The sequence below is a fragment of the Tursiops truncatus genome, chromosome 20 (assembly GCF_011762595.2).
Source record: "Tursiops truncatus isolate mTurTru1 chromosome 20, mTurTru1.mat.Y, whole genome shotgun sequence".
NCBI lineage: Eukaryota > Metazoa > Chordata > Mammalia > Artiodactyla > Delphinidae > Tursiops > Tursiops truncatus.
This window is the reverse complement of record NC_047053.1, coordinates 9,604,504-9,620,129: the sequence shown is the minus strand read 5'-3', so window position 1 is coordinate 9,620,129 and position 15,626 is coordinate 9,604,504. Positions and strand designations below refer to the sequence as shown.

At 57.5% G+C, this 15,626-nt stretch overlaps 1 protein-coding gene across 8 annotated transcripts; it reads left to right on the top strand.

Annotated features, from left to right (window-relative positions):
* The first annotated feature begins 326 nt into the window (after window positions 1-326).
* On the top strand, window positions 327-15,420 carry CAMTA2 (calmodulin binding transcription activator 2). 8 transcript variants are annotated; one of them, XM_033846984.2, is made up of 22 exons: window positions 327-521; window positions 1,815-1,909; window positions 2,125-2,228; window positions 2,608-2,675; window positions 2,758-2,893; window positions 3,478-3,564; window positions 3,829-3,982; window positions 4,326-4,460; window positions 5,009-5,949; window positions 6,670-6,796; window positions 8,490-8,624; window positions 10,257-10,372; window positions 10,993-11,177; window positions 11,480-11,558; window positions 11,700-11,922; window positions 12,081-12,382; window positions 13,454-13,650; window positions 13,904-14,087; window positions 14,289-14,360; window positions 14,662-14,849; window positions 15,034-15,108; window positions 15,208-15,420. In XM_033846984.2, the coding sequence occupies exons 2-22, from the start codon at window positions 1,879-1,881 to the stop codon at window positions 15,269-15,271; spliced, it is 3,603 nt and encodes a 1,200-aa protein (XP_033702875.1). In that variant the 5' UTR covers window positions 327-521; window positions 1,815-1,878; the 3' UTR covers window positions 15,272-15,420. The 8 variants fall into 8 exon arrangements, with proteins under 8 accessions (XP_033702875.1, XP_033702876.1, XP_073654309.1 ...); XM_033846985.2 differs by having other exon boundaries at window positions 328-521; window positions 3,493-3,564; XM_073798208.1 differs by lacking the exon at window positions 3,478-3,564 and having other exon boundaries at window positions 328-521.
* Window positions 15,421-15,626: the final 206 nt, after the last annotated feature.

The following is a 15,626-nucleotide window of genomic DNA, read 5'->3' as shown; positions in this document are numbered from 1 at the left end:
GCCTGGAGTTGTCTTTCTCTCCGCGAAGTAGTGATGGAGAGGCTCGTGGGGCGGGAGGGCTCCTTTCACCTTCGTGAGGACCCCGCTAAAATGAAGTCGGGCTGTGTCCCCCAAATTCAAGGAGCTGTGCCCGAAAAAAGTCCTGCCGGCTCCAGAGTCCCCCGCCCAGCGCTGTCGGCCGCCCGCGCCCCACTCCCCCGGCCGAGGTCACGTCGATCGGCCCAGCTTCCGCCTCCGGGACCCCGCATCCTGCCCCTCAGCGCTGCTGCCCCTTCCGGGACTTCCCGGCAGTCCGTCCCTCCGCCTGGCTCGGGGCCCTGGAAGACGAGTCCCTCCAGCCAGCGCCCCACCCAGAGCCCCACGTGTGCTGACCCCAGGTTCTCGTCCCGACCCCCATCCCCTTAATTGGGAGGCCCCGCCCCGTGCGCAGTGACGTCGGACGCCGCTGTCAGCCGGCGCTGGGGGGGGGTCGGTGTGGGGTAGAATGGCCGCTGCCGCCGTCACCCGCGGGACCCCGGGAGGTAAGAGCCGGGGCCTCTCGCCCGCCTCTCCGCCCCGCGCCAGGGGGCGCAGCTCCACCGGCCCGGACGTTGCGCGCCGCGCCGGGGACCACCGGCTCTCTCCCGGTTCGCCCCCACTCTCCGCTTCCGTCCTCCTTCCCCGCGCCAGGGGGCGCAGCTCGGCGCAGCTCGGCGCAGGGCCCCACGGCGGACCTGCCGGGCAGGACCGTCCCGGGGACCCCCGCACCCCGGCACCCGCACTGTCCCTTGCCCGCCGCGCGTCCGCGGACTTTGCTCCGCATCTCCTGCAGGACATCCCTCCGTGCGGGAGGGAGGCGGGACCCTCCCACCTCGAAGCGTCTCCGGGGACCACCGCCCCGCCGTGGGGGGGCCGCCCCCGGGCCCGCTTCGCACCCTGACCGGCTCCCCATCCAGGACTGCGCACCTGCGCCCTAGGGCGGAGTCCTTACCACAGCCCAGGCTCCAGTGCTCACAGCCGAGCTCGGACGGGCCTCTTCCTCCTCCCCATCCCCGGACACCTGGTGGAGCTCGCGCTGAGAGCATCCTCCAGCCTCCATCTGTTCCCCCGGAGGGTGGGGGCTCAGGCTGGAGCCAGAGTGGTAGATGGGCTAGAGTAGGCCTGGAGGCCGAGGGAGGCAGAGGCTTTGGGGAGAGAGGTGCGGCGGGGTGCACGGGGCGGTCAGCCTCAGAATGGAGGATGGGTTGTCCTGAGGGTGGGTAGCTGGGTCCTGGTGTCTAGCCCACATTCTACCAGGCCCTGACCAATCTGGAGGGAAGGGTATAGGTTAAGATCAGTTGTCAGATCTGCCCTTCACCTTCGAAAAAATCAAATAGAGAAGTAACTCAGGGTGTGTCTTCTAAGGCCTAGCTCTCCACCCGGACTTAGATCTCCTGCCCTGCCCCCAGCATCCAGGCTCTCATTTGCCAAAGCATCCTCCAAGAACCGGATGCTCTGAGTCCCAGCCCCAGGACCTGACCTCACCGTAGCCCCAGACCCGCAAGAGCCCAACGCCAGCCCCGCCGGCCTTCTCCCCTCCCCCACCCTGCCGGTCTCTTCCTGATTACTCTGTTCTGTTGTGTCTCCCGCTCGTGTTGGTTCCTGGCACCATGTCTGGGTTTGCCCTCTCCTCCATTCCCTGGCTGTACTCTGACATCATAGTCCAGCCCCTTCCTCTCGCTTCCTCATCTTTCTTAGATATCACGACCCAGTTCTGTACCTGGTCTCCTACCTCATCCTCCTCATCCTGGATAGTGTGGAGGCTTCTGCCATGACCTTGTTCTCTCCCTTCCCAGCACAGACTCCCCCTCCCCCCGGCCCCTCAGGCCGGGGGTGACCTTGCCCCCTGGAGCCCTCACCATGAATACCAAGGACACCACCGAGGTTGCTGGTGAGTTCACAATCCAGGTTCCCAGTTTGGGCACAGCCTTTTTTTCTCCCCAAGTGGTGGTGACCTAATTCTTGGATCCCTGCTCTCCTTGTCATCATTTCATCCCACCCTCCCACCCCGCCCCGCCCCATGCTCTGGATTTGGCCCTTTTCCCCTGGATTATCACAGGGATATCAGGAGCAGCGCCCTAAGTCCTCCCTTCTCATCCTCTCTAGAGAACAGCCACCACCTGAAGATCTTTCTACCCAAGAAGCTGCTGGAGTGTCTTCCTCGCTGTGCGCTGCTGCCTCCAGAGCGGCTCCGGTGGAATACAAATGAGGTTTTCTAGGGAGCCTGGGGGATTAGGGCGTAGCAGGGCCTGGTGGGCTGGAGGAGTGTGAATGGGGGTCTTGCTGTGCCTGTCGACATTCTCTAGGCTCTTTGAGGATCATAGGAGAGGTATAAAGCCCTGCATCTTGTAGTAGCTCGCTTCTCCTTGGCATATCCACCTGTGTAAAGATACTATCTACCACTTACAAAGTATTTCCTACAAACCAAGCACTGTGCTCAGTACTTGTCCTGCATTATCTCATTCAGTCCTCCAAGGACGCTGTAGAGCAGACGCTGTTGTTATCCCCGAGGTATAGATGGGAAAGACCAAGAGGCCAGCCTGAGACTTTGGAAAGGGGACACCCACCTGAGTGCCTCTTCTCCTGCAGGAGATTGCATCCTACTTGATCACCTTCGAGAAGCATGATGAGTGGCTATCCTGTGCACCCAAGACAAGGTGAGAACTTTTGTGAAGGTGGGGAGTGGCAGGGATCCTGGGTTCTGTACACAGAACTCGAGGCCAATCCTTCCCTTCTCAGGCCTCAGAATGGCTCTATTATCCTCTACAACCGCAAGAAGGTGAAATACCGGAAGGATGGTTACCTCTGGAAGAAGCGGAAGGACGGGAAGACCACCCGAGAGGACCACATGAAGCTGAAGGTCCAGGGCATGGAGGTAAGCGAGGCCTCCAGCTCACCTGCCCTGGTCCTCCTTCTCCCCGCTAGCTGGGTTCCAGCCCTGCCAGGGCTTGGTGACATTCTCTGTCTACCACCCTCCCAGTCACTCTTCCCTTCTCACTCACTTTGGATCCGCTAGGTGGTTGCTTAGCCTACTCTCTGCTTCCCATTTCCCTCCGTGACCCAATTCTCCAGGACTTAGGCCACACCTCCCTCTGGAGGACACAGATGCCCAATCCCCTTACTTCTCTTGCATTTCCCGCAGGGGTCCGAGTACTGACCCTCTAAGCACAGGTTTCACTTCCCTCAAATCATTGCTCCTCATCTTGGATGCGTTGTTGCCATGCCCTCTGATTTTTGGATGGTCCCATATGGCAAATCTGGTCCTTGTTGTAAGGCCCTGGCCCCACTGTTCCCTCCTCTCCGTCCTGGGGTGACTTGGGGTACTGGGATTTGAAAGGTGTGGGGAATAGGTGGGGGTGGGTGAGGGTGAAAGAGGAACTGGTGGAAAGATTGGGATTCCTGCAAAGGGACTGAACAGAGGAAGAGTTGGGGAGCAGACTAGCCCTCCCCCCACCCCAGCCTGTCTCCTGGCAGTGTCTCTATGGCTGCTACGTTCACTCTTCCATCGTCCCCACATTCCATCGGCGCTGCTACTGGCTGCTCCAGGTGAGGATGGAAGAGCTCAGGGAGACAGAGTCTGCCTGGCTCTTTGAGGGAGGTGGGGGCCTGCAAGAATGCAGTGGAAGGATGACTAGGTTCTGAGTGGGAAAAGGAGACTGGGAAGAAGAGAAAGGGGTTTGGGGATGGAGAGAGCCAGAACTTGGGGGGTGAGGTTGGGGGTGCCTGTGAAGAAAGTGAGGACTAGGAGGCTGAACCCCTGGGCGGCAGGACCCCCCCCATAGCACTCTGCATGTACCCTTGTGCTCTCAGAACCCTGACATCGTCCTTGTGCACTACCTGAACGTCCCAGCCCTGGAGGATTGTGGAAAGGGCTGCAGCCCCATCTTTTGTTCCATCAGCAGCGACCGTCGAGAGTGGCTCAAGTGGTCCCGGGAGGAGCTGTTGGGACAGCTGAAGCCCATGTGTAAGGCAGCAGGGCTAGGACAGCTCTCAATGGGGAAAGTGGACATAGGGAGCTCCCAAAGGGGCCAGGGTTCTATACTCAGGAGTCTGTGGGGTGACCATTTCCCCCCAAGCCAGGAGGGGTCTTTCCTGGGTGGGTGGGTGGGTACCAGGGTCCCTGGTGTGATCTAAGGTGTTGGAATATGGAGGGCAGCTGTGAGCTATGGGAGCTGTCTTGAGGCTGCTGGCCTCTGTTCACCTGGCCAGAAGTCTTAGAGCATCTCAGGTGCTTGGAAGAGCCATCAGGATTCCCTGGTGACTATTTTATGGGGGTCCCATAGCACTTCCTGCCAACTCTCCTCTAGTTCATGGCATCAAGTGGAGCTGTGGGAACGGGACAGAGGAGTTCTCTGTAGAGCAGCTGGTGCAGCAGATCCTGGACACCCACCCGACCAAGCCTGCACCCCGAACTCACGCCTGTCTCTGCAGTGGAGGCCTTGGTTAGTGACCCCTGACCTTGGAACCCTCCTCCCTCCTAGTGTGCTGCCCTTACTCACACCAGGGGGATAGCTGGGATTTGCATGCTTATTTGCATGTCTTTTGCATGTTCCAGAAAGATGGGCCAGATGAGCAGAGGCCTTCCCATCTGCACACTGCCCAGTTCTTTTTGCTTGATTCCTGGCAGCCCAGGCTCTCTATTTGCTTTCTTCATAAAGCTGCTCCTGGCCACCCCAGCACTACCACTTACACACAGGCTCAGCTTTATTCTTAGTTGGTACCCACTTGGTTCTGTTCTTTTGTCCTTTTTCTATGCCTTTACCTATTTCTCTCAGCTATTCCGCCAAGCCCTCTATCCTCTCCTGCAGTGCTCCTCCAGGGGGAGGGAGGGGGAGGAGAAATATTTCTGCCGCCTCCCAGTGGCCATAATCAGTATGACACCTCTGGTATTTAGTGACATCTCAGGAAATGCATGAAAGCTTTCCAGTAAGGGAAGGCTGGAGAAAGATGTGTCGTATCCCTTCTCTCCCCACCACCCCTTCCACTGCAGGTTCTGGGAGCCTTACCCACAAATGCAGCAGCACGAAACACCGCATCATCTCTCCCAAAGTGGAGCCCCGAGCTTTAACCCTGACCTCTGTCCCCCATCCCCATCCCCCTGAACCCCCTCCACTGATAGCCCCACTTCCCTCAGAGCTCCCCAAGGCACATACCTCCCCATCTTCTTCTTCCTCTTCCTCCTCTTCTTCCGGCTTTGCGGAACCCCTAGAGATCAGACCTAGCCCTCCCACCTCCCGAGGGGGTTCTTCGACAGGAGGCACCGCTATCCTCCTCCTGACGGGACTGGAGCAGCGAACTGGGGGCTTGACGCCCACCAGGCACTTGGCTTCCCAGGCCGATCCTAGGCCTTCCATGAGCTTGGCTGTAGTCGTAGGCTCTGAGCCCTCTGCCCCGCCAGCTCCTCCCAGCCCTGCCTTTGACCCGGATCGTTTTCTCAACAGCCCACAGAGGGGCCAGACGTATGGAGGAGGGCAGGGGGTAAGCCCAGACTTCCCTGAGACAGAGGCTGCCCATACCCCTTGTCCTGCCCTAGAGCCCGCTGCTGCCCTGGAGCCCCAGGCAGCTGCTCGGGGTCCCGCTCCACAGCCCAGAGCAGGCGGGAGAAGAGGAAACTGCTTCTTCATTCAAGATGATGACAGTGGGGAGGAGCGCAAGGCCCAGGGGGCTGCCCCACCTGTACCTTCACCCCCTCCTTCACCCACACCCTCACCTGCCCCCTTGGAGCCATCAGGCAGAGTAGGAAGAGGAGAGGCCTTGTTTGGAGGAGCTGGTGGGGCCAGTGAACTGGAGCCCTTCAGTCTTTCATCATTCCCTGAGCTCATGGGAGAACTCATCAGTGACGAAGCTCCGAGTGGCCCTGCCCCAGCCCCCCAGCTCTCTCCTGCTCTTAGCACCATCACAGACTTCTCCCCAGAGTGGTCCTACCCTGAGGTGAGTCTCAGGCTTCTCTCCTCCCTCCTGCATCCCTCTTACCCTGTGGTCTGTGACCTAGTTTTCCTCAGTTCCCACGGCTGCTTAGTTCTCTTCCCAACCTCATAGAGTGTAGCTCGCTTCCTGTTTTCATAGGCCCTCTGACTAACCCTTTCTCCCTCCCTCCTCCTTCTACCTGTGAATTGTGATTGTGTGAGTCCCTCAAGTGCCCCAGGGGACTTCATTCCTTGGTGACTGTTTCATGGAGTGGGGTGGGGCCGGGGAGGGACTGGGACAGCTCAGCCTGGGGAAGAGAAAATACAACTGGGATGTGATTGCAGACTTTGGGAAGCTGAAAGACTGTGTTCAGCAGTGGAGAAGTTCTGCTTTTTGCTGCTCCAGGGAGGGAAAGCAGGAACTACAGTGGGGGTCCAGAGGGGGCCTGAGAAAAGGACTTCCTTCCAGTGACAGCTATCTGCAAATGGGTTGGTAGCCTTGGGAGAGGCAATGAGTTCCCCATTTCTGGCAGATTCAGGTAGAGGACAGGAGCGTGGGGAGAAGGGACAGTGGGTTGAGTTCACTCTACTGGGTCCTGTCCAATCCCTGCACCCCAGACCCAGGGGTGTACAGAGGACAGTAGATCCTCTCTCTCAGGGTCTGAATGAATGAATGAGTGACTGAGTGAAGGGATAATCAACAGAGAGAGCTCCAGTCACACTGCTCTCTGACTTCCGTCTGCAGGGTGGGGTCAAGGTGCTCATCACAGGACCTTGGACAGAGGCCGCCGAGCATTACTCCTGCGTCTTCGATCACATCGCAGTGCCAGCCTCACTTGTCCAGCCTGGTGTCTTACGCTGCTACTGTCCCGGTATGGGGACTGGGAATGGTAGGGGAAGGGACTAAGATAGGACAGTTAGGACTTCCAGGAAGACCTGGGAACAAATGTGTTGGGTTGTTCCTGAGAGTGGAAAGACCTCATCCAGTCCTGGGGCTGAGCCCTGTGGTCCACCAGCAGGCAGATGACTCTGAGCTTAGGTGTCAGAAGGTCTAGTTCTGGTCTAAGAAATCTACTTCTTAGCTGACTGGTGACCTTGGGTAAGTCTGTTCCTTTTTTAGGTCCTTGGCCTCCCCTCCTATAAGGTCAGGCATTTGACCCAAGGAGTCTCTAATGTCTGTCCAGGCCCTCTGGCTCCAATCCAGGGAGTTCTTAGGAGAATGAGAAAGGAGAGATGTTGGTCTCCTCCAACCAGTCTTGGGACTGAAGGACATTGGCTTCTAGACCTGTGCTGTCCAATATGGTGGCCATTAGCCACATGTGCCTATTGAAATGAATTAAAATTAAATAAAATTTAAAATTCACTTCTTTTTTTTTTTTAATTAATTTTTTTTTTCCTTTGGCTGTGTTGGGTTTTCGTTACTGTGCGCGGGCTTTCTCTAGTTGCGGTGAGAGGGGGCTACTCTTCGTTGTGGTGCGCGGGCTTCTCATTGTCATGGCTTTCTCTCGTTGTGGAGCACGGACTCTAGGTGCGCAGGCTTCAGTAGTTGTGGCACGTGGGCTCAGTAGTTGTGGCTTGCGGGCTGTAGAGCTCAGGCTCGGTAGTTGTGGCGCACGGGCTTAGTTGCTCCGTGGCATGTGGGATGCCCTTCCCAGGCCAGGGCTCGAACCTTTCCCTTGCATTGGTAGGTAGATTTTTAACCACTGTGCCACCAGGGAAGCCCTAAAATTCACTTCTTCCATCACACTAACCATATTTTAGGTGCTCAGTGGCCACATGTGCTGGTGCTACCCTATTGGACAGTGCAGATGCAGAATGTTTCTATCACTGAGGAAAAGTTCTTTTGGACAGCCCCGGTCTAGATGTCATTGCCAAGGCTCATCTCTGCCCTTTTGCCACCAACTTTGCCCCTTACCCGGCACTCAGCAATGTTGCTGTGGGACCCTAAGGACCACTAGAGTGACAGGTTGACAGCTTTGCTGTCTATGAGTGTGTCCTCCCCCAGTCTCAACAGCCCTGTTTAATGGTGGATTGCAGGAGAGGGGCTGAGACCAGAGAAGCTAGGAATTGGGAGTCTCAGCTTCTGGTCTTGGGGCCAGGGCCTGGTGGTTTCATTCTCAAGGCTATGGACATTGAGACCCTGGGAAAGAGCTCTTATTAGGCCCTGTTGGTGAGCAGCTAATTCCTTTCCCGCATCTTAGTAACAGGGTTATGACCTATGGACCTTGATCTTGGGGAATCAAGAGATTTCACCATCATCAAATTGTTTATAAGTATAGGTGTTTCTTGATCCTCTGCTTCTATACCTTGGTGCTGCACAACAACATCCTTAAGTACAGAGTCTAGAATCCAAGGGGTCTCTGGCCTATAGTAGGTATTAAGTTCTCAAATGAAGGGAATCCCTCCCCAGTTAGTGCCAAGGCCACTGAAGCCAGGAGCCTCTGGGGCCCACAGCAGGGGGAGTAGGGGAGGTAGATGTGAAATGATCACCTGTGACCCTGACACAGGGGGTCAGAGAAAGAGCCCAGGAAAGAGAGCCCCCTCGCTGATCCTTGCCCTCCCCAGCCCATGAGGTTGGGCTGGTGTCTTTGCAGGTGGCAGGGCGGGAGGGACCCCTTTCTGCTTCTGTGCTCTTTGAGTATCGAGCCCGCCGATTCCTGTCACTGCCTAGTACTCAGCTTGACTGGTTGTCACTGGACGGTGAGTACCCAGCCCTCTGACCCCACACCTTTGAGCATGTCATGCTCCTAGACCCCTCAGGACTCAGGCAGCCACTGCCTTGCCCCTGCTTTACTGCTCTTCCCAGCTCCTGCTTCATTGGTCATTTCTGAATGAGGCAGCAAGCTTTCTTCATCTCCTCTTCCCTATAAATCTTGGAGCCAGCTTTGTCCCAGTGCTTGTCCTGTCCTCTGCATCTCAGAGGATGGGAGGGGCAGCGACAGGGTGTAGAGCAACATACATGAGACACACATGAGTGCATATATGTACCTAAACACGTATTTACACTTTCTTACCATTTTTCCTCTAATTATAAAGATAGGCATTTATTATAGGAAATTTTGAAATTACAGAAAAGCACAAAGTAGAAAATGAAAATTGACTATAACATTGCTCAGTAACATACAGCACCTTTAATATATTTTTTTATACAGAGGTGCACATACATACACATGTATGTGTGTACGTGTGTGCATTTGTTTAAATTCAGAACTGTGTTTGTCCCTTTTACTGGTTATCCCTCCTGTGGCTTTCAGAATTGTTTCTCTCCACATCTGCTTCTTTCTCAAGGTTTGCTTTTCTCCGTCTCCTCCTGTCCCTATCTAATCTGTGCTTTACCATCTCTCCTGTGGGTCTCCTGCCTCCCTCTTCTTTCCATTTCTCCTAGGACCCTTGTCTTCACTTCCCCTCTTCCTTATCGCCTATTTGGTACGTCCCCCAGATCTCCTTTGTGCTTTCTCTCCTTTCCTTGTTTATCTTTTCCACACTCTCCTGTCACACCTGAGTCTCTGCTGCCTCTCCACCTCCTCCCCACTGTCCCCTCTACCTTCATGCCCTTCTGTCCTGGCATCTCAGAACATCCCCAGCCTGCACCGGTTTCTCTGTTTCCCCATGGCTCTGACCCCCTCCTGCCTCCCCTCCTTGTCCTTGTGTGATCTCAGGAGGGAACAGATATAGCTTGGGACGTGTGCATGTGCGTTTGTGCATGGGGTGGGGGAGGAGGAGGAGGAATGGATGTGACCATCCATCTCTGTCGCCTCCCCTCCCCGCCATCCTCTTTGTGGACAGCTGCGGGGGGCCAGGAGGAGGGGGCAGTGCTTTTCAAATCACAGTCTCTGAGCTCTTTGGGGCAGTGGTTAACACAGAGGAGGGACCCTGGAGGCCTTGAGCCCCAGCCAACTACAGAGGTAGTGTCTGGAGCAAGAAGGGACAGAACTGTCACCTGGGAGAAGGCTGGGAACGTGTGTGTGTGTGTGTGTGTGTGTGTGTGTGTGTGTGTGTGTGTGTGTGTGTGTGTGTCAGTGTGTGAGAGAGATCTGGTGCAGCTAGGGCTGGATTCCCTATGGGGAGTCCTACTGTCTGTGTGTCTTGAAGGACACAGTCTTGGTTCTGGATTCAGGTCCTAGGTCGATGGATAGTATGAAGACCCCTAGTTTGAGGACTGGTCATGGGGGGCTGTATTCAGAAGGTGGGTGGGTAAAGGGCCGTTGTTTGGAGAGGAGGAAAGGATATGATTGTGTTTCACCACCCAGACTCTGGAACAGGGTCCAGTTTTGGTGTCCAGGGCATCCCCTAGACTCTGCCCACTGAGCCCCCATGTCCACTCCCTCTCAGACAACCAGTTCCGGATGTCCATCCTGGAGCGACTGGAGCAGATGGAGAAGCGGATGGCAGAGATTGCAGCAGCTGGCCAGGCCCCCTACCGGGGTCCTGATGCCCCTCCGATTCAGGTACCTCCACGAGGAGGGCACTCGACGGTAGGGAGCAGGGGGAGGGTCTTCCTTAGAAATAGGCTCTAGTGTGTGACTCCCCTAGCTCTCCGGCCCCAGCCAGCCCTCCTCCCTGTCCCTGACGCCATCCTGCTCCCACCCCCGCCCCGCGGCAAGAGTGGCTATTCTGGGCACCCTCTTGGCATGACAGGCTTCAGACTATTTCTGGCCTGAAGGAGGGTGGAGGTGAGGGAGAGGGTGGAGGAGGGGATCCAGGGAGTTGGGGCTCAGTGCTCTGGGGGTCCCAGGTCTTGGAGGGAAGAAGGCTGGGAGAGGACTCTGAGTTCTGAGTGGGGGAAGTCATCTGTGGATATGGCACTGATCTGAGCCAGAGTGAAGGCACAACATGGGCAAGTGGGTGTGAGGTCTGGCCTGGAGGAAGCTGCCTGTGGGCGGGGGGGACACCCAGGAACTTGAACTGGGAGGACTGATGGGCCATCAGAGATCCGAGTGGTGGGAACCTAGACTGGGACGTGTGGGGAGAGGGCAGAACTGGAAGCTGAGAGGACAGGCGTGGGGTGGCTAAGGCCATCCCAGGCTGGGGATGCTCACGTCTCTACCTAAGGGTGTGTGCACCACAGGATGAAGGCCAGGGACCTGGGTTCGAGGCACGGGTGGTAGTCCTGGTAGAGAGCATGATCCCACGCTCCCCCTGGAGGGGTCCTGAACGTCTAGCCCATGGAAGCCCCTTCCGGGGCATGAGCCTTCTGCACCTGGCCGCTGCCCAGGGCTACGCCCGCCTCATCGAGACCCTGAGCCAGTGGCGGTGAGCCGGGGCCAGCGGGTGCAGGGCGGGGGTGCCCAGGGACTGAGGAGGAACTGGAGCCCTGCCGTGGGAGCTGGGGTCACTGTGGAAAGGAAGAGGGGCTGGAAGAGGGTTTGCACTTGGCGGAGTTTTAATGTCCCCTGACTTGCAACGCTGACCTCTTGACCTCCTTACATTCATTAATCTCTTTGACTGCTTATCCCACTGACCTTAGTGCTTCCCAGTCCCTTCGATTCTGAAGTTCCTACCGGGCGCCCTTTCTCCCTGACTGGACCCTGTTGTCCCTTTCCCAAACCCTCCAGGAGTGTGGAGACCGGAAGCTTGGACTTAGAGCAAGAGGTTGACCCACTCAACGTGGACCATTTCTCTTGCACTCCTCTGGTGAGGATGCTGGGTTCCTGAGTGCACGTGGGCAATGGGAAATGGGAACGGTTCTTCAAAGGGAAGATCCTCTGAGGGATACAGGGGAGGAGTGAGGACGGGCCCCAGGCCTCACCTCCACCTCCACCCTCTTCTTCTCAGATGTGGGCTTGTGCCCTGGGCCACCTGGAGGCTGCCGTGCTCCTTTTCCGTTGGAACAGACAGGCACTGAGCATTCCCGACTCTCTGGGCCGCCTGCCCCTGTCCGTGGCTCATTCCCGGGGTCACGTGCGCCTCGCCCGCTGCCTTGAGGAACTGCAGAGACAGGAAGCTTCAGCTGAGCCCCCGTTTGCCCTGTCGCCGCCCTCCTCCAGCCCAGACACTGGTGAGGGTTTAAGAGGGGACTGCGGGTGGGAGGACATGCCAGGGGAAAGCCAGAGGGTGGGAGACAGAGTGCGAGAGGAGGCAGCGGGGATGGGGAGGTAAGAGCAGCAAGGGGGCAGGTGGCGCCTTCTGCCCTCACCCCCTTCCCTCACCTCGCAGGTCTGAGCAGCGTCTCCTCGCCTTCGGAGCTATCGGATGGCACTTTCTCCGTCACATCAGCCTATTCTAGTGCCCCGGATGGGAGTCCTCCCCCTGCTCCTCTGCCAACCTCTGAGATTACTATGGAGATGGTCCCAGGCCAGCTCTCCTCTGGTGCCCCAGAGGCCCCCCTACTCCTCATGGACTATGAAGCCACCAACCCCAAAGGGCCCCCACCCTCACCGCCTCCTCTCCCACCGGCCCCAGATGGTAGGGCTGCTCCAGCGGAAACTGACAGCCCACCAGCTGTGGACGTGATCCCGGTACCGCTTATGCCGATGGAGTTATGAGGGCTCGAAGTAGAGTGGGGCGCGGGGTGGGGTGATGCCGACCATTCCATAAAACAGAATCAGTCTGGCTGCAGTTTGGGAAGAAGGGGCCATTTACTCTCATTTAGGGACAGGCAAGTTTATCCTCTGCTTAGCTCCTGTCAGAGCTTGTGACTCAGAAGTCATGAGGCATCGGGGGTTAAAAATTCTGGGGAATATCTTCAGTTAGAGCCGGGTTGTAGGGGTTACTTGTTGATCCACGAAGGGACAAGGTTCTTGGGGAATGAGAGCAATGGCAGGAAGTTGGGAGGAGTGAGGAGCAGAGAGGTTGGCAAGATGGAAGCATCTGGCAATGACCTGGGGCAAGGGGCGGGGTGGTGGGAGGCTTGCACAGGGTAAGAGCTAAGAGAGTCTTGTGGAATGAATGAACACATGAGAGAGTGGATCTTCAAGTGCAGCAGCGTACTCCTCCGCTAGGACTGGGGACATATCTGCTTTAGAGAGGCTAAGGGATTAACTGGGTAGCACTGGAGTACAAAAAATGTAGACAGCTCCACAAGGTAGGCTGCTTTACGTGTGGCCAGCAGGAAGTGCTGCAGGCTTCAGGCCTGGAGCAAAGGCAAGGCTGGAGCCATTCAATAAGGTGTCGTGTGATTGGCAGGCTCTGAGCTGATTCTTGGAGAGTGGGATGGGGTGGCGGGCATGGCCAGGTCTGTGGGAGCTGGCATGGGGCAGGCCGGGTGGGACAGTGGGCAGTCAGCCTGGAAGGGTAAGCCCTTCATTTGCCCAGCTCCTGAATCCCCATGTGGTATATGTCCTTCCTAGCCCATGTTTCCCATGCCTCAACACAGAGGGCTGTACTCCTGAGTGGGACCTCAAGAAGTGTAAATGAATCTGGAACACTGGCGGAGAAAGACAGGGTTAGCAGGGACAGCCGTCCCTGAGGCCTCATCGTCTGGTGCTGAGAGGAGGAACAAGATAGGAAGTGGACTGACGCTACGGCCTTGGCCGGAACAGCTGGTAGTCAGGGCTCCTCAAGGCTCACCCAGCTTCTCCTCCATCCAGGTGGACATGATCTCACTGGCCAAGCAGATCATCGAAGCCACACCAGAGCGGATTAAACGGGAGGACTTTGTCGGGCTGCCTGAGGCCGGAGCCCCAATGCGGGAGCGGACAGGGGCCGTGGGGCTCAGCGAGACCATGTCCTGGTTGGCCAGCTACCTGGAGAATGTGGACCATTTCCCCAGCTCAGCCCCTCCCAGGTGACCAGCTCAGGACAAAGCCTCCAGATCCTTCTTCAGAGGAACATGGGAGGGAGGGAGGAAACTTCCTCATGGCCAGAGCTCCATCCTGGCTCAGGCCCCAGGGCCTTTGAAAAGGGGATTGGCACTGGCTGCTGAGTTCTGAAGTCACTCTGCAGGCTCTGTTGCTGGGGCTGTGCCTTCACAGCAGTCTCCAGGTGGGAGAAGAGAGACTGCAGATGCCCCATGGCCTCCCTTCTCCCTGTCCCTGCAGCGAACTGCCCTTTGAGCGGGGTCGCCTGGCTATCCCTCCGGCACCTTCCTGGGCAGAGTTTCTCTCTGCGTCCGCCAGTGGCAAGATGGAGAGTGATTTTGCCCTGCTGACCCTATCGGATCACGAGCAGCGGGAACTGTACGAGGCAGCCCGAGTCATCCAGACAGCCTTCCGAAAGTACAAGGTCAGGGGGCTGGGTGTTTCAGGGGATGAATTACACAATCTTGAGTGGGGAGATTACAGGTTCCCAGGACTTTGGGAGGGACGACAGTCATCCAGGCCTGGGATGGGGTGAAGGGTCGGGGACCCCAGGCAAGTCGGAAGGTTAGGTCACACGTCTGTTAGGTGGGCAGCTAAGTGCTGAGACCTCCTTCTCTCCCCTTAGGGCCGGCGGCTGAAGGAGCAGCAGGAGGTAGCAGCAGCTGTGATCCAGCGCTGTTACCGGAAGTACAAGCAGGTGAGACCGTCCTCTCTTGAAAGCATACCTACCAACCCACACCCACACACACCCATTCCAGCCCAGAGCACCCAGAATGCTGCCGGAGCCCTAACTCCCCTTCTCTCTCCACAAGCTGACCTGGATTGCACTTAAGGTATTAGGCGTGAGACCTGGGTGTGAGGTTGTCTGTGATGATTCAGCCTTTCCATGAGTGTGTGGATTAGAGAAATAGACTTGCATCAACTGAACTTGGGGGTGACCCTCAGGGGTTTGGGTCTCTGTCCATTTCAGCCCCTGCCCCTCCTCCCCACTCCTGCAGTTTGCACTCTATAAGAAGATGACCCAGGCGGCCATCCTGATCCAGAGCAAGTTCCGAAGCTACTATGAACAGAAGCGGTTTCAGCAGAGCCGCAGGGCGGCGGTGCTCATCCAGCAGCACTACCGTTCCTACCGCCGCCGGCCCGGGCCTCCCCACCGGCCCACGGGCACCCTGCCTGCCCGCAACAAGTATGGCGTTAGCCCTCTGGCCTTTCGGCCCTCTCTGCCCACCCACTGTGTCCATGCCCACTGTCCGTGGACTCCCGACTCATCAGCCTGCCCCCCTGCCTTTCCTTGCCAGGGTCCCTAAGGGGCGGAGGGCAGAGGATGCCTGAGTGTCCTGTGAGGTCTCATCTTTTCTTTCTTCCACCAGAGGCTCCTTTCTCACCAAGAAGCAGGACCAGGCAGCCCGGAAGATCATGAGATTCCTGCGGCGCTGCCGGCACAGGTGCTGTCCTTTCCCTCACTGGATTTGGGCCTGCCACCTCCCCCACCCGACCTCCCCGATCTGCGGGTCTCCTCTGACTCCTTCCTTGTTTCTCCGCAGGATGAGGGAATTGAAGCAGAACCAGGAGCTGGAAGGGCTTCCCCAGCCCGGACTGGCCACCTGACCTCTCCACTGCCTTTCTCATCACCCTGGGGGCCGCTTCTTGCAGTCTTAACAGGGACAGGGCTCTCTGGGGGAGGGGGAGCCCCCTGTCGGCAGCTTTCCCGTCACTTCTCTTGGAGCCCGTCCTCGGTCTCCACCCCCTCCCCCTCCGAAGTGCTGAACTCCCTTTCCCACCCCCGGCTCCTTCTCCTCTTCCCTCCGGGTCGTGCCCCCCCTCTTTTAGTCCCTGGCTCCAGAAGACCCACGCCCCACATACCTGCATCTTCAGCTGTGACCTCCGGAGCCCTGCCTGCCCCTTCTCCACAGCTCCCTCCCTGCCTGTACCCACCTCGGCCCCTTCCTGACTTGCCTTATTT